Source organism: Lutjanus erythropterus, chromosome 9 (genome assembly GCF_056507025.1).
Source record: "Lutjanus erythropterus isolate fLutEry1 chromosome 9, fLutEry1.hap2, whole genome shotgun sequence".
Lineage (NCBI taxonomy): Eukaryota > Metazoa > Chordata > Actinopteri > Lutjaniformes > Lutjanidae > Lutjanus > Lutjanus erythropterus.
This window is the reverse complement of record NC_139325.1, coordinates 13,710,001-13,732,911: the sequence shown is the minus strand read 5'-3', so window position 1 is coordinate 13,732,911 and position 22,911 is coordinate 13,710,001. Positions and strand designations below refer to the sequence as shown.

Here is a 22,911-nt window from a genome sequence, read left to right as displayed (position 1 = left end):
CCAACCAAACTCCTAGGCAAATTGTTCATCTTAACATGCAGAACATGGGAGCTGCCAGCCTACCAGTGAATGGAATTATTATAGGATTCATCAAAGTCAGTAGCCCAGTAACACGTGTGTTCTGTGAGGTGAAATTATGTTTTTTGTAATAGAAGTCTGGTTGAGCAAGAAAGGGCAATATTTGGCTTATATAACAATGTCCTGTTGGAAAAGACTGCGTGGGTAAAGCAGTGGAAATATTTTAAATGCAACATACTTAGAAACTGATTTAATTTTAAGGTGGCTAAAATACCTTTTGTTGCTGACTCTGTCCACAGCAGTACATTGCTGAGCTGCCAGGCTGGTACTCATCTCTGCTTCTCCAAACTGGGGGTGTGTCAGCTGTCATCTACTGTAGCTAATACACTGATTATTGATAAGTGCCTCACACAGCACCACTTAAAATAATCCAAAATATACTTTTAAATACTTCAGGTGTGTGGTATCCAGCTGTATCTCACAGCTGAAAAGCAACAGTCTGTGGTTAGTAACCCATCAGCCTGATGTATAGCACAAAGTGTGTAAAGGCATGTTCGTCAGTAAAACCACATTTCCATTCTCCGCTATAAGAAAGTAGAATTAGCACATTAGAAGATATGTGCTGCACGATTTTCAGACTGCAAGAGTAATGGATGACCACAACTAAGACAGGTGTGACCCACAATTTTGCGCATCACAGGCTAAAAAGTGACGACTCACCAACTGTGAAAACAAATGTCCACATCCACCTGCTGGGGCCGTGCAGGCTGGCAGGATGCCAGCTCAGTTCACATGAGAATGTGTCAAATTTCAGTTAGCATAACTTGGTGGATAATGTTACACAAGTGATCAGTGACAGCTGTGTTTGCTGCAGCTTTAGTGAGATTAGTAAGATTTGCATATAAAATGAGAACCTGGAGTGAGGAACTAAAAGCCTGTAAGTGGTGACCATGAGTAGATGTCCACAAATTTGCAACTTTGTAGAGGACATGTTGCATGGAGGACAGCTGGGGTGGTTAGCGGACATCACCCAGGACTAAACAGCCTTTCCAACAAGACCCATTTCTTGCCTCAACCTCAACTCTCCCTGACCTCATCCAGCCTTTTATCAACATACTAGGCACACTTGTTTCCATGCCGACACCCTGTGAAATGGTATATTAGATGGAACAATATCTAGTCATTAACCTAACTGGGAATCTAATGGTAGATACCAGATACAGCTGGGATCTGTGGAATGACCTAAAAGGAAAACTTCACACTTTTGGATGTCCAGTCAGTGTTGGTAAATATGAAGCACCTGATTCTTTAGTGCATGTAATATTGACAAAGAAAGCAAAGTTTTCCTGTTCTTGGAGCCATGCTGGCATTTCCTACATGTACCAGGATGCATTGTTTGTAAGCTTCTGAGTCCGCCGCCCCTGTTGCCATTTATTTCCACCCTACCCTAGGGTTAGCTTGGGCTGAACAAAATAACAAAAAAATCATATTGAAATTATTTTGACAGATACTGCTACTATGAGTCATGATTTTAGTGGTAATGGTAATTTTTGCATTTCACTTTCGCTGAAAAAATACTGAATGGATGCAGGAACAACAGCAGGAGAATGCAGCTTTCTCTGTCAATATAGTACATACCGATGAATTTCTTCATCTATTACATTTCCTATCAAAACTAACTGCATATTCACATAAAAAGTGGTGAATTTTCCATTTAAATTCCAGTGCCATGACCTAACTTATATAGAGACACTATGTTGTGATTTCCAAGCAACTACCACTATAATATCAGGCTTGTCTTTGTAGAGAATTACCTCAGTGGCACTGGACCCTGCTGCAGCATGTTCTCCATTCATATGGCATCTTAATTCCTGATGAAGAGACAACTTTCAGTGTGCGGTAGGCAGTAGCTGAGCAGTGTGTTGCTCAAAGCTACATTCAGCATCAGGCAAAGTAGAAATTTGTGATTATGTCACATTACAGACACACGTGACACATGATGGCAGACACGTGAATTAATGAGCTAATGTTCCTCCATTAATGTTGACTGCAAGTGTCTCGACAAACCCAGAGGCCAGCGCTGTGATGCCTGTGACAGTCTGAATTAACTCTCATGCTGTAATCCTGTGCAGTCTGATGGACACTGGATGGATGTTTTGATTAAGCTGTCAAATTATTTTAGTGGCACAGTAATATTTATGACTGTTATTGATGCAATTTGCACATTTGATGAGCATCGTGTAGAGGGCTGCACTCACTGAGTGCTCTGATACCAGATTCACTAATGTCTCAAAGCTTTTAGAGGACCGTCTCAGCAGCTGTTCAGAACTGGTCACCTCCACCATGCATACATATTAAATTATGGTTATATCCAGTTCAGTCTCTAATAATGTACTTACATTGACCAAGAGACAAATAAATAACCAAAAACATTTTATTCCAAAACTTACAACCTTTTGAAAGAACAACAACAAAGCTGATCATTCAGACAAGGTCACTTGAAAATAAAGAGAAAGTCTAAAAGCAGATTACTAATCATACAAATCTTTTAAGTTCTACAATGGTGATATGGTTCTGATTTACTTCAGGTTTGAAGGTTAAAAAATTTTAGGATCCAGAGATCTCCTGCAGGATTTCAACAGCCAGTGGAACCACGTCGACATGACACCTGGAACAGAGACAAGAAAAGTTATTCTGCATCAGTCTTATTATTTATCCAGTGACTAGAGCTGCAATGATTAATTGTTTAGTTGTCAACTATGAAATTAATCACCAACTATTTTGATAATTGATTACCTGATTTGAGTTTTTAAAGAAAAAAAAATTCTAGCTTCAAAAATGAATGGTTTCTTTAGTCCTGTATGACAATAAACTGAATATCTTAGGGTTGAGGACAAAAAAAAAAGATATTTGTGGCAAAAATATTTTTATGCATTTTCCTAAAGTGCGAAAAAATGAGGCATGCAGATTGCTCAGTGGTAAAGAGGAGTACCACATAACCACATCATCCAGTTTGATTCCAGCTGAGGCTCTTTGTTGCACATCATAGCCTCTCCTCTTTATCTTGTTCCCCATCTATCTCTATAATGCATCAAAGGCATTCTGCAGCCCTGATGGGGCTCCATATTTCTCTAACCTTCTTCCGTACAGTACAGACTAATTCTGAATTCTGAATATAGATTGGATTTCTATGTTATCCTGGACAAACCGCCTACATGTTCATCAGGAAATGGTTCAGCTGTGGGCAGACTGAAATAGATGAGGAACAAGCGGAAATCTGAGCACCAGAGCTACCTCTGGCCTCTAACTGAACTATTTTGAACATCGGCAGTGCCATCTGAAGTCCTGATCATCCTGAACACCAGGCCTTTGGCACATTTTGTGCACTGATACACAATTAGATGTGCAGCTGTCTGCTTATAGTTTAATCATTATTTGTTGGAGAACATGCTCAGCATGCTGCCTTAACTACATAAAGCAGATACATCCTCAACAAAAAACTCACAAAAATCCACTGTTCAAAGGTCACAGTGACCCTGTGTGCATGTAAACTGCACTGGTGACTCCAATTTGTGCTCTTTGGCTGGTCGGTTGCCAAACAAGAGACTCAATCAATGCTGTAACTGCTAGCCCCCATGTACAAGTTTTAATGTCTAAGTTCTAAATAGTAAACTTGTGGCCAACAGTGGATACAGAATTGATTCACTTTATTAACAGATGAGGAGGGTGAACGTGTCTATGCCTCTTATCATACCAGCCAAGATGTAGCCGTTGTCATAAATAAATAGAGGTGACAAGGTTAGCAAACTACTAACGGTGTGTTGTTAGTGGAACCTTGTTCAAACAGGTTCTGTAGTGTTTCTTTTGTCAGTGGCCTTGTTGAGTTGCCTTTTGATTGGCTGATATTCATCTCTGTCCTCTAAACATGCTCAAGTTCATTTCCTATTTATGCTGTTGCCATGACACTAGTTATTATAGTTAACACTCGTTAACCATAACCACCTGAAATAAAATACAAACGTACATTTAAAACACTGTGTCTTGGTGAACACATTCAGTGTGCTAAGATCCTACAGGCTGTCTATAATCTACCTCTCCTCTCCCTCGCTCTTATCTCCCTCCCTCACCCTCCTCCCTTCCTCTCTTGCTCCCAGGTGTCTTGGAGGGCAGCCTGACAGCCAAGCCAGCAGAAGCCCACCCCCTTAGTTGATTAAAACCTACATAATTAACCTAATTAATACATCTCCCACAGGCCTAAGAAATCCTTGAAAGTTTGTGAATTTGGATGGCATAAATTGGATCCATAAAAGTTTTAGGACTAACTTTCACAGTGCCAAACAGACAGTCAGCAGCTGCATGGAGGATACCGGAAAATGAAATAATTGGTTTTAGATCACAGAGAATGGCTCTTACAGAACCACCATCAGCCTCACACTCAGCTTACAGCAACACTTGGCTTTTTTCTGTGTGAAATTTATGTTTTCCACCAGTTGAGATGGTGCCAAAAAAGTAACAGCAGAATTTAGTGTACAAGCAGGTTCCTCACTCAGTTTCCTTGATCTCATTGGATTTTTCACAGGAGTACAGCAGCTGAGTTCATTCCACTGTTCTCCAGTTCTTTACAATAGGTAAGAAGATTTTCTCAGTTAAACAATTAGTTGTTTGGTCTATAAATGTAAGTGTTTTCCAAAGCCCTATATGAAATCCTCAAACATACAATTTTATCCACAACCCAAATATATTCAGTTTACTGTCACAGAGGAGTAATTAAACCAGAAAATATTCACATTTAAGAAGCTGAAATCAGAGAATTTTGACCTGTTTTCCTTAAAAAAAACAAACAAACACACAAACAAAACCTCAAAGTCATTAATCGATTGTTAGAGTGATCAATTATTGAGTGGTTATAAAATGTACCTATAGCAGAGGTGAGCCATTACCTATACTAATGGCTCCCAACCTGCCACCCATAGCTGAGCTTAAAGCTGGAGCAGGCAGCTATTTTTTGGTGTCATTGGGCAAAAGATCCATAATCATCTTTAAGTGTAATGAAATGTTATGTGGTCTGAGAGTGGTCTGCTCCTCTTGGCTCTGTTCTCAATCTTTAGAAATTCTAGCCTGTGATGGGAGACTTTGGCCAATCACAGGCCTGCAATTGTTGGGTCTCATTCACAAAATGTCAGTATTTGACGACCTGGGAATGAGACTCAATGTGACAATCAACCATCTTTCTCCAGAATCGCTCACTGCACCTGGAAGTGCCCCTTCAAAATGTTCCAAATGTCTTCTTTTGAATGGATTTCATTTAAGACTATCAATTATTGTGGGATCGTGATATTTGATCTTTTTGAAGTAGCTTTGCATTTGGAGTGGCATGCTGGTTTTCACACACTTGTCATAATTTTTATTTTTTCTATGTACTGCAGTAACTGCAGAAGTTCTTCCTGGGATACTAGCACTGGTTGGGAATGTCTGACTTAACAATGGAGAAAAATATTTGTATAATGGGACAGATCACCCCAAAATGAGAGAAAGAGAAGTGAGATATCCTGACAGGCGATATCTCCAGAATGTACACCAAAACTATCTAGATGGATAAATAGTACTACAAGTGAGAGGAAAAATATGTATTTTTGATTTTGGGGTGAACTGACCCTTTAAGGATCCAGCGACCACCAGGGTGCTGTGCTGTTTTTAAAAATGTTAAAAATCCTTCATAAGCTGTAGCTGAATCCAAAGTTTCAGAGAGCGACTGCTGCTGATGGCTTCATGTTTGGCTGAAAGCAGCAATAAACTAAGGATCAAGTTCTGGGCCTCCAGGCTTTTCTTCAGGATGGCGGACTGTGAGCAACGCTCCTCCCCTCCTTCTGCACTCGGTCAGACTCGAGGGTTTGAAAAGGCATTCCTCAGGTTGCCATGGTAAAGGCTGAATGACATCATTTGGGTTCGGATCTCAGCCCAGACCTCCCCTCTCCTTCCCACTCGTCTTCCGTCTCCTCTCTCTGCCCCGAACTCCTCTCATCCTCTCAATTAAACCCCCCCCTTCTCCTCCCTTCCTCTCCTCTTTTCTCTCCTCATAACTCCTTTCATCTCCTGCCCTTTCTCCTAAAACCTCTGCTCCCCTCCTCCTACCGCTAAACCAGTGGGAGTGTGCCAGTCTCAGCCACTTCAAAGGCTTGAGCTGATCTCTGCTTTCATCTGCCAGAGAGGGAGAGCAGAGAGTGGAGACAAGGGGAGACAAGAGGAGAAGAGGGAGAGGAAAAGCAGGAGAGAAAGAGAAGAGGTGAAAAAGAAAGAAAATGAGGGAAAAGAAAAGAAAAAGGATGGGGGAGAGAGGAGGAAAAAGGGGTATAGAGGGTGACAAAGAGGAAAGAAAAGGGGTGACTGAGGAGAAAAGAGGGGGAGAGGGAGGGGAGAGTAGGAGAGGCCTCTATAGCAGGACAACAATACACCTTTATTATCAATCTGACAGAGTGTGTGTGATTGAGAGACAGAGGGTTTGCACATAGAAGGGTCTGAAAGCAACTATTTGTGTGTATTGTGTGTGCATGTGTGTGTGTATCTGTGTTTGTGTGTGACAGGCTGCTGGTCTCATACATCAAGAGATCAAAGGAAGCATGGTCGCTACAGCGACAAAACCCTTGGCTCAAAGAGGGAACACACATTCGGCCCACATACTCATAAAAGGTAGCCAGGTGCAAAGATACAGGTGCACACATCAACACACACACACACACACACACACACACACACACAAAAACACAAGAAACTTCAGTGGTTATGTAGTTGTAATAAGTGGCCTGTTTCCGGCGTGCTTTTAAGTATGTGCTTCTAAATTTGTGCAATAACAACATTTATCATTTGGTGTGAGGTGAAATTTAATGGACATGTGTCTGAAATGTCTCCGGCTCTTATTGAAGCCGCCTGCTTTGCAGTACATCTCACTTAGCTTGTCAATAACAGTGATAGTGAATAATATTGTTATACATACGTGAAGAGGAGACAACACAGTTTCTCATAAAATTAGGGAGTAAAATCTCTGTCAGCTAGTGATGGGCGGATCGATTCTGCAGGATTGATACACTGACTCACAAGCTACTCATTTGATATCAATTCCTTTAAAAACTACTGATAATAAAATTATAGAAATACAGAGTGTATTTCATTTTTAAGATTGATTTTGCTTTTGCATTTTAATTTCAAATATATGTAGAAATGTAAGTAAATATATGTTTACATCTTCCACATCTGACTTATTTTTGCTTCCATAATGATGCATCCCAATGTCCCAATGTGCAACAATAATAATACATACTGTATTACTGTATTTCATTTGTGTTACTTGCTGCGTGGTTCAAAGTGAATGTTTCTTGCAGTTAGTCATTAAACAGAGCGTCACAGTTGAAGCGGTGATCCCTGTACATGTCTACTGGTTGAGGTTCTGTTGATCTTGATTCAACGTTTCCATTATCTTTACTGTCTCCACACAAACCTCTGTTCCCAAACTAAAATCAATCTTAAAAGGTAGCTGTTACTTTGTCAGGTGTGTGAGGCCGGTGCAGGACATGTTTCCTCCAAACAAAAAATGAAGTTTTTCTTTTCATTTATGTATATATTTTATCTCTCAGCTCTCTCAGCCATTAAGCTGATGCTCCATCCTGTCAGAAGCTCACATCCTTTTAATTAACAACTAGAAAAGATCAGTTTTGACATGTGTAATGCATAGACATGTGCAGACATGCATAAAAATAATAAGATGAAGGAAAGGGCTGGAGGAGACAAATCTAAATCAAAAATGATTTGTTACTGGTATCCTCCGAGGTTTCAAAACTGATGTACACACACACTACTCACAGAAATGAGCACTTTATATGAACAACCAAATATCTTGTTTCGCCACAGTTTGAAAAATTATGATTATTTTGTTAGTTCTATTGAAAGAGTCTGTTATATCAAAGTAGATTAATGGAAGGAATATTCCCTGATAAATTAATATTTTATATGAGACACACAAACATTTTAACAGCAGAAACCCACACCTGTTGGATGTAGTTATATCCTGCAGAAGACTCATCAGCCCCACTCCTTCAGGACATTCAAACCAATCAGATCGCTTTGTAGTTTGTACCTGAAGTTAGAAGGAGAGAAGAAGAACAAAATGAGTGAGACAGACTATAGGTACAATAAGGTCACATTAATTGCTGGCAGTGTCTACATGCACCACCTTCTGATGCCCATGTTGCCATGTATCAACCATCCTAGGCCATAGGCATTACTTAGTGGCTAAAACATAGTGTTGGTTGACAGAAATCCTCATCAAGCATGCCCCCTTTCTACCCAGAGGCACAGACTAGAAATCCAGTTTGAAATAGCCTTCTCATTCTTGTTCCAGTGATATCACTGGATGCAGGAAGAACAACAGATTCTGTAGCATTACATCTCAATTTTCTAGCATGCACTGAGGAATTTATTGCTTTAGTTCACTACATTTATCATCAACACTGACTGTAAGTTCAGACTGAAAGTGACAAATTCTCTGTTAATGGCAGTGGTTGCCTATGCTTGACAAAGGATGTGATGACATAGGTCTGATATAAATACTGAGCACGACATAGAAGCATCACTGCACTTTGTAGTCTGGCACTGTAATATTGTAAAAACCAGAGATAACACAACAGTAGAGATTCACACAGTCAAAATGAAACAAAAGTGAACACTGACCCATGAGTAAATAGGAAACACCCATTTTCACTCTTGTTTTGTTTTTTTCTTTTTCTATAAAATCGGTTGTTTATCCAGTTTGGCCAACATATTGGCTGAAACTAAGAGCCAAAAAGTCAATATTTCTAACCAATCCCCTGCAGGCTACCATTAACCATCCTGCTAAAGGTCAATAAATTACACTTACAAGTGGCTAAAAACACATTTCTTTAGGATGATTATAGACCTGTAGACTACAGTCAGGTCTGTTTTATGATAATATATTGTTGTGATCTAAACAAAGCAGTATCTTATGCTCTGAAAATGATGTACGATGATTTTGGTGTTGTGTTTTTTGCTGTCTTCTTTTTCAGGCTATTGGAGCGATTAATCAGAGGAGGAAGTCAAGCAGCTGTAACCATTCCTTTATCAATAATGAGAAACCAATGATGGCACATTTGTACATTAGAAATATAATTTTCACATTCTTTATCTTTCACAGCCCATGGACCAGTACATTAGAAGAACCAGTGGTCTGTGTCATCATCATCACAGAATCATTTTGCAAGATACCACAACCAACTGTCAAGTGACATCGCACTCATTTCTCAATGCCATTTCAAAGTAAAATGATCAAAGAGCCAATTTGCCAAAAATCCAGTAGAATGCACACACACACACACACACACACACATACACACCCTGTTACATGAGTGCTTTTCCACAAAAGTCTGACTCTTGTAGACTGTCAGCTAAATAGTATCCTCCACTCCCCTCCACTGAATTTCCTCACTACATCACATGTTTCTTCTCTTTGTCATCCCTCCGTTTTTATTCCTGTCCTGACACGTTTCCCCTCACCATGATGTCTTGGCTCCACACACACCCAGGAACACCTGGTCCTCAGACTGCAGTGCGTGTGTGTCCGTGTGTATGTTCAGGATAGTTCTCACTTCAAAAGGAGGCATTATAGTCTTAAAACTGATAGTCAAGTTAAGTTCTGAGTTAAGATCTGATTTAATATTACAGTGACAGTGTGTATTCCAAGAAAAATAAACAGCGCTTGCCTGTGTCTTTTTTAAGTGTTGTTCAAAGAGTGTGTGTTAGTGAATATTTGTGTGTGTGCATGTGCGCACATGTGTGACTGAGTGGATGTGTGTCTGTGTGTTTGGTGAATGTGTTTTCTCTGATCTCCGGTGACATCATCACCTCTGTCTCTGTGGCGACACAGCATGGTTGTTGCTAGGCAACAAGGTTAGGAGGAGACAAAGACGTTCCCCTTTCTGGCTTACTTTTCTCGCAAACACACGGGGTGAGGGGACATTTATGTGTGCCTGCCAACCGACCGCTAACCAAACACACACACACCTACTTATGATCCCTCCTCCATCCCTCCACTCAACCACAACTTTGCCTTCTCCTCCCCCTTCATCTTCCTCTCCCTCCGTCTCTACCTGACCAACACCCTGACTCTATAATACTGACCTCAAAATCAGATGAGAGGCGCAGACAGACAGACTGTAGAGGACAGAAAGACATTCAGACACATTGCCTCTCAGAAACAGAGCACACGGTTGACATGATAGATATTAACTTCAAACAAGTGACAATGTACCTGACAGCAGAGAAAGACAGTAGTGCATTTTGCAGAAGAACACAGATCATGCATAAATCAGACAATACTGCATATACTTAAGAGAAATATAAATGCAACAGTTTTGTTTTGCTCTCATTTTTCATTAGTTGAAGTACAAAATATACTTCTAAATATACTATAAAAAGACTTATTCTATGCACACAAAAGGTTTATTTCTCTCAAATTTTGCTTAGAAATTTGTTACAATCTGTGTTAGTGAGCACTTTTCCTTAGCCAAGATAATCCATCAACCTGACAGGTGTGGCACAGCTTGATTAATGCACATGTCTTGGACTGGTCAAATATTTAGATGTTTATTGGCCACTGAACTATTGCTATAGATAGGGCTAGGGCTATAGATACCAAATTTCTTTTTCCCACAAGGGCAAAGTCATGGCCTGCCCTACTCTGCCTCTGATTGGCTAGTGCTCAATGCCTTCGTTGGTTGGGTTGTTTAGGTTTAGGAATGCAGAGTGATTGGTGAGAGTTAGGGTAAGAATATCAGGGTAAACCGATCACAGGCAGAGTACGGTGGGTCATGACTTGGCACTTTTGGAAGTAAAACTGGTATCTGTAGCCCTGTGTGAAATAGCCATAGTTCAGTTCTTTTTTCAAGATAAGACTGCACATTTCAAAGTGGCTTTTTATTGTGAGACGAGTCTTATATGTTATCTTTGCAAAAAAGAAATGCTCACTAACACAGATGTTAAAAAAGTTGTGAAGTCGTTTGTTGTGTGTATATATGTATGTTTGTGTTTAAACTTTTTGTGTAGATATAACTGCTAAAATATAATTTTGTTTTGTGCCTGATTTTGACCCTTATGGTCATTCCTTCGGATAGACTCTGCCAGCTTGCCCCAGTCTGACTGAGCACTGCAACTGAGGGACTGATGGATGAATAAATTTCCGTGTTGCCAGCTCAAACATGTAAAAGGTTACAATAATTGGACATAATATGCTCTGACATTTTGGAGACTCTGCACTGACATATTTCAGCCTCCGGAGATGAGAGAGGAAGAAGCTTCTAGACACAAGAGTGTGATTAACAAGCAGTGTCAGGAGAAACACAGGACAGAAGCGACAACAATCATCCAAACATCCTGCTTTGCCTCACAGATTAAGGCTTCTCATGTTGTGTATGAACACAATTTACATAAAAATAATACATATTAAGAAACATTATTTCAGCTACATAAGTTAATGTTACATTGTTATGAGGCTTTGTGTGTGAAAGGGGCTTTAAGAAGAAAAAATTGAACACACATATTAAAGGACCAATCATTTCTGACATAAATTCTATGTTGCCGGAGGCAGACTTCTCCTGTAAGTTTAAAAAAAATGCTGTACACCGACAAATCAAACAGCTTTAAAAGAAATAATAAATGCTTATTTTTCTGACAACTTCCTATGAATCCCTTTCCATTAATTAGCATTCCCCTTTAAGTCTTTCCAAGTTGTGTGTGTTGAGAAAAAAAAAAAAAGGCAAGTTGAAAATTTCACTAATTCAGACTTGATTCATTCTCCCTCTCTCTCCCTTTGCAGTTTCTAAGCTATTAGCGGGATCTTTGATTGAGATTAACAGAGCCCTGAAATCAATGAAAGATAATTAAAAAGCCTTTGTTGAAGGGCAGGCACTTGTCTGAGTGTGTAGGTGTGTGTCTGAGAGTGAATGTGTGAGTCGTTGTGTTTCTGTGATGAAGTGTGTGTGCTGTGGAAAATGAATGTCTGTTGCCTTCTTTCAAAGGTGCACACTGTTCTCTGCCAACTGATTGGTTGATTGATAAAGAGATTCAAGAAAATGATTATGAGACGTTGATTTCTGTTTTCCTTTAAAACTTTAAAATTGAACTAAACTCCAGTGGAAAAGGTACAAAATGGGAGAAGAGTATTGCAACAGTACTTTAACATTTAAATCTTTTAAATTAACTAATGTTCAATGAGGCAAATGACTAAATGTGCAGAATGATAGATGGGCATTTTTTTAAGCAAATAAATTAGTTCTGCTGCTAGCACTGAGCTGCTTAGTGACTCATCTACTAGCTACGAGGAAATGGCTGAAACACACAGAGTTTTGTGTGTGTTGCTCAAGGTGGTGAGCAGGGCAGAGAATACACACCTCTGTGTTACTGTAGCTGTTAGCACAGGGGGTAATGAGGGAGTGTGCACAACAGGACAAATTTGCTACAACAGACAGACAGACAGAAAACAGAAAGACGCACGTCTGTGAGCTTGTGCGTGACAGAGTTTTTGTGTGGGTGGTTCAGGTGGCTGGAACTAATTAGTGAGAGGAATCAAAACACATACACACACACACACACACACACACACACACACACACACACACACACACACACACACACTCACACACACACACTCACACTGCTGCACACACACAAACTCTCCCTCTCCCTCTCCCACACTCACACAACCACAAATGTAAAGTAGCTTTCAGGCACAGCCTTCAGTCAGATCATACGATCTCAGGGTGACAGCTGACCTTGTGTCCCACGTGCAGAAACTATTTCATGACCCTGCAGCCAAGCCAAAACATTAAGAATGCATTTTACATAATTCATAGGGGTCTAGAGAAAAATCAGCCAATTTTTCAAACTGGTCGTGTTGACTTTTTAAGATGTATTCTCACTGGACTGCTCTCACCAACCTTGCCTCTCATTTACTGAGCTGTTCAAATTAATATTGGACAAATTCTGCAAAGCCAGGGATTAAATTCAATGACTACAATTTTAAACATTCAACAATTTTTAATAAGATATTTGCAATAACTTATTTAATAACTTATACTTTAAAGCTACCACAGGTTCCTTGTAGCAGCTTTAAAGAGTAAGTTGTAGCAGCTTTGTGTTGACTTTGGAGACCCCTGTGGACAAAAGTGGTAGTTTTTCCACTGCTGTAATCACAAATATAACGCAAAAAATAAAATCATGGTCTTGTCTCATCTATATTTTCTATAATTGAGACCGTTTCATAACCAGTTATAAACTTCTTGTAGCATGTTTAAGTACCCGTAACATGACAACATAAGTATGATTAAAGTGATAGTTCACCCAAAAATGAAATTTCACTTAATATCTACTCACCCCTGTGCTGATGTGACGATGGGTGAAGATCTCCAGTTCACAAAACACTCCCGGACCTTCAGAGAAATGCAGCATTGCAGCCAAATCCAGTACAATTGAAGTGACCAGTTTTAAAATGTAAAAAAAATAACACAAACCCCCCCCCCCCACAAAATGTCTCCATACTGCTTGTGTGGTATAATCCAACTCTCTGTAAGCCGCAACATTAAAATTTGACCCAAAAAGACGCCATTTACACCATGTTTTTAGCCTAAATGTCAACTGTAGCCTCTCAGACTGGATCCGCATGCACACGCCTGAAGTGGGTACACAAGCTCTCACCCAAGCGGCACGGCTGAAGCAAAGAAATGATGTTCCTCTTGTATGTCAAAGTCCTCAGACATTTTCTTCTTTGTTGAAAGTTTGTGAAGTCAGCTCTGTGTGTAACAAGTCATTATTTCTGAGCAGATCTCTCTGTTGTGTGAGTCACTTCCAGGTAGCATGTAAACACAGATGTGAAGGTATCACATAATCTTGAATATCTCGTGTCGCGCCGCTTGGGCGAGAGCTTGTGTACCCACTTCAGGCGTGTGCATGCGGATCCAGTCTGAGAGGCTACAGTTGACATTTAGGCTAAAAACATGGTGTAAATGGCATCTTTTTGGGTCAAATTTTAATGTCATGGCTTACGGACACTTGGATTACACCACACAAGCAGTGTGGAGACATTTTCTGTTTCTTTTGTGTTCTCTTTTCACATTTTAAAACTGGTCACCATTCACTTCAATTGTACTGGATTTGGCTGCATTGCTGTTTTCCGCTGAAGCTCCAGGAGTGTTTTGTGAACTGGAGATCTTCACCTATCCTAACATCAGCACAAGGGTGAGAGGATATTGAGTGAAATTTCATTTTTGGGTGTACTATTGCTTTTAGTTTTGCAACCAAAACTCCTTAAAATGCTGTCATCACGGTTTTTCACGGTCTGAGATATAATGCAAACCCCGGTCTTTGGTGTCAAACTGAAATGCTTTGCTTGCACGCCCTTCCTTTCCCTCGTACTAAACAGCATACCGTTTCCTTCATTGGCACCGAGTGTCGGCACTAGTTGTAAATCTTGTATTGCAGAATCATCCAATATGAATTTATTCCCTGGGAAGGCTAGGCTGCAGAATGTATAAAATAATGTTGTTTGACTGCTTCAGAGCTGACTTTCAACTGAATGAGTAAGGCTGCCAATTAAAATTCTAAGTCAATTTTGCAGCATTCCTCAGTTTAATTTCTACCTGAATTAGTGAATTGTTGCAGCACTGTGTGTTTCTACTGGGGCAAGAAACTGTCGTCTTGTTCAAACCTGTTAGCTGCAGGTTTCTCCATCTAACCACACAGAGTTAATGTTATTTAGTGTTATTAGGGCGATGAAGCTTAACTCCACCTGGTTTACTGCAGTGTGCTCTCTTACGAGTCAGCCGTCTTTTGCCTGTACTACAAATCATTTTGACTATCAGACAAAATTGGACAGACACTCGAACAGAGAGTGACAGGCAGATACAAACCAACACTTTTTCTCCGTCTCTGGTTTGCTCCCTCTGTCAGTCTAGTTCTGGTGAAACTACACTCTATTTTCAGAACAGCAGCACAGCAGGGCTGTCTCTCTCAGTGTATGTGTCTGCAGTGAGTCGGTTTCTATTATTCCAATATTTTCACTCTGCAGTGGCAGCAGTTAATATTTTAACCCACAAAATACAAACAGACACCAGGGCAAGATTCTTGAAAAAAGAGATATTCAAAAATGACCAATACTTGAAGATAAAGCAAACATAGAACCCCACCAGCAGGAATTACTTCTCCTACGAGCACAATACAATGAACTATCACTTTCAAAAGCTGAAAATAGCTTAATCCACTTAAAACAAACATTTTATGAACAGGGAGAAAAATCCGGCAAACTGTTGGCTTGGCAAATCAAGAAACTGCAATCAAGCAAGGCCATCAATAGTATTTTGACAGCTTCAGGGACTTTATCGTCAGATCTAATGGAAATTAATAGAACCTTTGCTAATTTCTTTCAAACATTATATAGTTCTGAAGCCACTGGGGATACTAGTCAGCAAACTACCTTTTTAGATAATATTCAAATCCCTAGTTTCTCCGATGAAGCCAGAAAGCAGCTAGACTCCTCATTATCAATAGAAGAAATGCTGAAGGCTATATCAACTATGAAAAATGGGAAAACAGCTGGACCGGACAGTTTACCTGTTGATATATATAAAGCCTTCAAAGGAAAATTAGTACAACCCCTTATGAATATGTTTGAAGAATCATTGGAAAGCGGCATCCTTCCCCCATCACTAAGAAAAGCACTGATTACACTTATACCTAAATCAGATAAACCACAAACTAAATGTGAATCGTATAGGCCAATTTCCTTAATTAACACTGATGCTAAAATTTTGGCAAAGGTCTTAGCGTTAAGATTAGAAAAACACCTACCAGTGATCATTAACAATGATCAAAATGGATTTGTGAAAAATAGACAGGCCTTTCATAATATACGGCGGGTATTGAATGTTATACATGAAAAGTGTGATGAAAAGGATACTTGCATTCTGTCGCTGGATGCAGAAAAGGCATTCGACAGAGTCGAATGGCCTTATTTATTTGATGTACTTTATCGTTACAGATGTGGCCCTAAATTTTGTCGGTGGATTAAATTACTTTATTGTGAACCATCAGCTGAAGTTATTACAAATAATGTGATTTCAGAATCTTTCAGTCTGTCGAGGGGCACGCGTCAGGGTTGTCCATTGTCCCCATTATTATTTGTTATGATTCTTGAACCCTTGGCAATATCAATCAGAAATCATCCAGTGATAAAAGGGATTCAAATCTCAGACCAAGAACATCAGATTTCGTTATTTGCTGATGATATATTATTATATCTTTCAGACTTGGGGAATTCAATACCTGCTCTAGTTGATCTGATCCATCAATTTGGAACATTTTCAGGTTACAAGATCAATCAGTCTAAATCATCAATACTTTTTCTTAATGAAGAAGAAAGACATAATTCAGCAATCCAGCATCCTTTCTCAGTAGCTAAGGATGGGTTCAAATATTTAGGGATTACTATTACACCTCAAATTAAAAATATAATCCCATGCAACTATGATCCTATTACTGCTCAGGTAAAGGATAGTTTGGATAGGTGGATGTCCCTCCCTTTGACAATAATTGGTAGAATCAATATTATTAAAATGAATATCCTCCCCAAATTTTTATATTTATTTCAATCAATCCCTCTTACACCCCCACCAGGCTTTTTCTCTAGTATGAGGAAAACGTTTACCAATTTCATATGGAACAAAAGACGATCAAGATTACGCTTAACATTACTATATCTGCCATACGACAGGGGGGGGCTCCAGCTTCCTAACCTTTTATGGTATTTTAGGGCAGCCCAGCTTAGATCAGCCTTTTTTTGGTTTGCTGAGCCCTCCAATCTACCTTGGGTTCAGATAGAGAGAGAGAATGCTAGAGGACTTACTCTAGACAGGTATCTCTATTCGGATTCTCTCAAGAGACTTAAGCAAGACACAGTTAATCCATTTATCAAAACCACAATTAGAGCTTGGTATGAATCAGAAGACATGTTTGGAGAACATCCAGGGTTATCACAATTTACGCCCATTTGGGGCAATGCATTATTTACACCAGGTAAATCAGATCCTGGATTCAGGCGTTGGGCACAGTTGGGCTTACAAAGGATCTCAGACCTTTATAAAGATGATACTCTTATGTCCTTCGAGACTCTTAAAAGAGAATTTGGGATACCTCAAACTCATATGTTTAAATATTTTCAGATTCGTAGTTTTATTCGCTCCAGGATGCAGTCATATCAGTGTCCACCTTTAAGTATCTTAGAAGAGATGGCAGTATCAGACCCTTATAGTAAGGGAAAGATCTCAATACTATATAAGAAATTGGTAAACACAACTACAGAGTCCTCAGACTATAAAAGATTAGCATGGATAGAGGACCTTCAAACAGATATTACGGAACAGGAATGGGAGACAGCTTGTTACCAAGCACAAACAATATCTATTAATAGCAGATTTAAACTGATTCAATATAATTGGCTTATGAGAACCTATATAACTCCTGAAAAACTTAATAAATTTAACCCTAATATCCCAGACACCTGTATAAAATGTGGAACGGAGAAAGGTACCTTGTACCATTGTATTTGGAAATGCAATCATATACAAGATTTTTGGAGAAGGATAATCAACACAATCTCCAATATTATAGGCAAAGAAATTCCGATGCGCCCGGAGACCTGTATTCTAGGACTTATCCCAGAAACTATGACCCTGAGAACCCATGAAAGTAAGCTGTTGAACCTCTGTCTCATACATACGAAGCGTCTTATTGCTAGACATTGGAAAAGTGTCCACTGTCCATCGCTGAATCTGTGGTTTGCTGAACTCTCCTCTTGCATAGCTGTTGAAAGACTTACATATACAATCAAAAGAAAGAGTCATATCTTCCATATGATATGGGATTCATTTCTCAACTTTTTGGAATCAAGACCTGATATCCCATCAAATTAAGCTGTAGCACATATAAAGTGAGACCATGCCCTTTCTTTCCTTTTTTTTTTTTTTTTTTTTTTTTTTTTTTAATTAAATAATATGTAGATATGTACTGTGCTCATGAATGTAGACAAGTACCTTATTTATTTTTATTGTTATTATTGTTAGTATTATTTGTCAACTGTTATTGTTTTGTTTTGTTATTTATCTCCAATGATGTCACAGAATTCATAGGTGGTTGGGTGGAGGGAGGGAGGGTTATGTTGTTCAAGGGAATCCCATAATGTTACCAATTTATGCTGAAAAGAGATGTCATGTGTTAAAAGTTGAAAATTAATAAAGAAATGTATTAAAAAAAAAAAAATGACCAATACTGGCACCTGAAAAGGGACACGTGGAGCACAAATTGATAAAATTTAATACAAGCAAAGCTGACGTGTGTTTGAAAATTTCTATATCTGTGCTGCATAGATGTTGGTCTATTTGTATCTGTGTGCCTAAATGTGCACTGAACTCACCAGTCGTTTGATGATCCTAAGTGTTGTGCGTTGGATTCGGGGAGTCTCAGTATGCATGTGTGTGCGCAGCGCGTGTGAAAAGCTTTGCAAACAGGAAGGTGACAGGCAGTCATAACCCTCTCCTCCATAGAGCTGAACCAGCAGGGACAGACACTGAATAGACTCCTCCCAGACCTCCTGGTTTTCAGTTGACAGCTACAATGAGGAAAAAATCAGTTAATAAATGGAACTACATGCATCATGTTTCTATAAATGTTACTGTGGTTACTAAGGTTACTATGTCCTCTGGACCAAAATAAAGAGACTGACTGACTTCTCCTTCTAGGTTTTCTTACACTTACTAACATAAAGAAAATATCTTAAATAGAAACCTGAAATTAATTCAAACAACTAAGTAGGGAGGAGAAAGATGAACAAAATTCAAATTCAAAATATTATTGACCACATACCTTGATGTCAATATTGCAGCAATACTGTGGGGATATCTATTGATACTTTCAAAAAATATTAACACAAAGTTTTTGATAAATAATTATCAGTACTGTTGATGTAATAATTGAATGGGTAAATGCAAAAAACAGCAGCAGCTAGCCGACAGTCTAGTAAGTTAAATATTTTTTTACTAACTTTACTATAATGTAAAACCAGGAAAAGACAACACTTCTGCCATATCATGATGTAACAATATCCAAACTTTAAAATGAGAACTACTCTCATATTATAATACTGATATAATGACACTGACATTTTGCCCAACCCTACACTAAGTCACATTTTCACACACACAGGTTAGCATATTTAAGGACAAATTCCAGACATTCTTTTAAGATTTTCAATTTAAGCTGGTATTTAAAATTTATAACAACAATGGAAAATTTCATACAAGCAATACCAGTCACTACTGTATTTGGATATATCAATTAATTTGGTGGCCATATCAATTAAATATCAAAAAACGTGACACAGAAACCTCCAGGATCAATGTTCACTCTAAACTGTGTGCATCTTACCAAGATTGCTTCTGGTAACTGACTGCTTGCCAAAGCAATTAACTAAATGCACTGAGTAAATCATAACACTTGACCATGCATCAGTGATTATCCCACTACTCTTCAAAAGTGAACACAAGCAAGTTTTGCAGTTTTAATGATATTAGATTCAGGCATAATATTGACGCTAAGGCTCCCTCTATCCCACTAATCTCCCATGGGGCAAAGGAGCTGTGCACAGGCTGGGGTTGTGTCAGGTGGCAACTCAACCCTCTCATGCACAACCACACACACAGACGCCCACCCAACATTCATTGTGTCAAGTATAAGTAAAAACCTCTATTGTGTCCCATGAGACCTCCTCTCCTCCTCCTCCCACTCCCCCCTTCCCCTACGTCCTTAACTTCCCAGGATGCCTCACAGCACCCTCTCTTTTTTGCATGGATTCTCCAAATATTTCTTCCTTTCCTCTCCCCTTACCCCAGAATCTCATTTCACCCTCCTACCTCTGTTTCATTCCTTTGAATCTACTTACCCTCGCTTCTCCAACTCCTGACCCCCTGTTTAAGTCACTTTTTGTTGTGAAATATTTACAAATCATGTTTATTTTCTTTGAATGTGAAAAACAAAGCTGCAGAGGGCAAGAGACAAAGACCATGATTTGTCAAACAATTCAGTACAATTGTTCATACTTTAGTACTTCAATCTAAAAAATTAGATTTTGATGCAGATGGAGGAGGGAGTTCTTTTCATCACATTATTCTTTAATATCTGATTTGTGTTTATTCAGTCCTCAGTAGTATGTATAGTACCAGAAGGACATATATGAATGGCTACTAACAATTTCACATTTCTCTCAGCAGAGAGGCTAAGATTGTACCCCCTTCTTTCTTATCTTTGCTTTGCTCTTTCAGATTGCATCATGTTCTGTTCTGGCATTTTTAACAACTGTAGTATAATTACTTCAGCAATGTGCAAGGAGCAAAAGAACTGGTGTACTCAGGTCAAACATCTTTATGGTGTGATTGCTGCTTACCTCACAAAAATCACAAAATAGCGACTGAAGTCACAAATACTTGCAAATATGTAGTTAACACTTTTAATGTTGCACAGCAGCAATACTGTGCAAGGAGAACAACATTCCTATACTGAACTCACATGTAGCATAGTTGGTACATTTGCAGAAAACTATGTAACACTACAAGGAGTTTTGAATTGGTTATAACACAGTCTCAGTCTACTTCTGATTCCTCTATATGGCCTTTATATGAAAATCAGATCATCAGAGAGAAGACTGGCTATTTCTATGTAGTTATTCTTAATGGGTGCCACTGGGTCAGATTCTCTGTGAAATCAGATGAAACAAGTTTGTATTTACATTTTGGCAAAGTCGCAGTGAGAAGTATGTTAGCCAGTTAAAAAGAAGCAGGAGATTTTTCTAAGATAATTTTATTTTTGACATATTTTGCAGTTATGGAAGTGGAAACTACCACTTTTGTGCAGAGGGGCCTCCAAAATCAACAAAATATAAAAGTTCTTAGCTTAGTTCCCAGCTTTAACAGAACTAGTTAAAGGAACTTGACAAAAGGAGTCCAAGAACAAAAGTGCATTTCTTTGTCAACAGTGAAGTATAGAGCTGCTTGATATGAGATATATACACCCTTCTTTGGAGGACAGCTAATTAAGAAAGAAGTCTTAAAGAAGCTTGATCAGTAATATTGCTGTTTACAGCGCAGTCAGACATGTGAGTAAGTTTGAGAATTGACATATTTAGTCTGTGAAGAAGCTGTAGATCTATCTTGTTATTGGTCTGGAAAGATTCATCCAGTGTTAGTGAAAATTAGTCTGACTTTTTAGAATTGGTGTTCCTCCCTTATGAAATCACTGTTTCACCTTTATATGGAAAGGTTATTTTAGATGTCCTGAAATTTAACTATAAAAGACCACCAAAGTGGAGCTCAAACTAGCTTTTTATTAATGGTTCAAACTCATTTGTGGGACTGTGAAATGAAAAGGCTCACAAAATCTCTAAGGTGAAACACACTCACAGTGGAAATTACTCTGCTGGGCATTAGCACCTGGTGAAAAGTGCTGCAGAAGGTGTCTCTTTCAAACTCCAGTGCTTTTTCTTTCATCAGTATTTGTAAGTTGTATTTTTTCATGCAGCCTTCTAACTAATAAAAAATATTATTCACATATAGATATTATTAATTTTTTGTATAATGTAGTGGTCTCACCACCTTACTGGCCCAGCATTAAATACTATTTAACTGGAAAAGCTCAAAACCACCATCCCATGTCAGATTGATCAGGGATATTATTTTCCATTTTAAGCTGGAGAAAATAACATTCACCTTGAGACAAGGATAAGTTCTCGGAAGTCTGGATGCCTTTCCTGGTTTACTTTGATAACCTAACCAATGTGACAAACTGGGATACCTCTTGAGAGTACTTCTGTATGAGTTTTTAGTGAATAATTGTGTTTGTGTTTATTTTGTTTTAATAAGTAAGTGTTTTACTTGCCTTTTTTGAAAATTACAGTTACTAAGTTTTTTGCTAAATAATCAGCAGTAACATGGACATAAAGACCATGTGGGAAAAGGCAAATATGGAAAAAGCTAGAACAGTCTGGTAAGTTCGTAAAATTACAGCGCTTTGGTGTAATGCAAACTTTAAAACCACAAAAAGATAACTTAACTTATGTCATATCATGATATTATATCCTAAATCTAAGATGATGTCTAGTCTCATATTGCGATATCAATACATCAGTATATTGTCCAGCCCTAGGTAGTAATGTACAACTCCAGGAAAAAAAAAACAATACAAAACATGGAAATTATACTAAAGCTGGGCGATATATCAACTATATTCCTTATAACTGAGTTATAATTTGAGTATGAATTAATGTGCATATTGTTATATTTGAGTTTTCAATGTTTCCACCGGTTACTGCTGAGGGATTGATACTTCACTTTTGTCAGCAATAAAGTGTTTAGATCAGCTCAGAGTATACAGTATGCAGTATAATAGTTCCTGAATGGCTTGTGTTCACTACCACAAATAAGAAACAAAAAGTACTTGTTGCACTTTCACAGCAAACACCTCTAAACCAAGATACATTACAAGAAACTAGATAGTGAAGGCAAAGATGGTGCCCTTTCAGTCCAATGAGAGTTGCTTGCTTGGCACATAAGCTGAAAAGGTTTTGTAGCTTTCAATTTTATTTCCTGGTTATAAGTCCCACTGAATATGCACAGGAGTGTTTCCCCCCTTGGCCCTGCCAGTTCCTGCTCGGTCCATAGACTTCGTGCACTGTGATGATGTCACAGATTATTAAAAAGCTTTTTTCGGCTCCAGGAAAGTTTGTACAAATATTAA

General features: G+C 38.7%; 1 protein-coding gene across 1 annotated transcript in view; it reads right to left on the bottom strand.

Annotated features, from left to right (window-relative positions):
* Positions 1–2,601: 2,601 nt before the first annotated feature.
* The window catches only part of ulk4 (unc-51 like kinase 4), a 108,499-nt gene continuing 88,189 nt past the window's right edge, over positions 2,602–22,911 (bottom strand). Inside the window, exons 35-37 of the mRNA XM_084726211.1 lie at positions 18,542–18,736; positions 8,058–8,146; positions 2,602–2,686 (exon numbers count right to left, since the gene is read on the bottom strand). Of these exons, the coding sequence (XP_084582337.1) occupies positions 2,626–2,686; positions 8,058–8,146; positions 18,542–18,736 (345 nt within the window). The 3' untranslated portion in view covers positions 2,602–2,625. The remainder of the gene's footprint in view (positions 2,687–8,057; positions 8,147–18,541; positions 18,737–22,911) is intronic.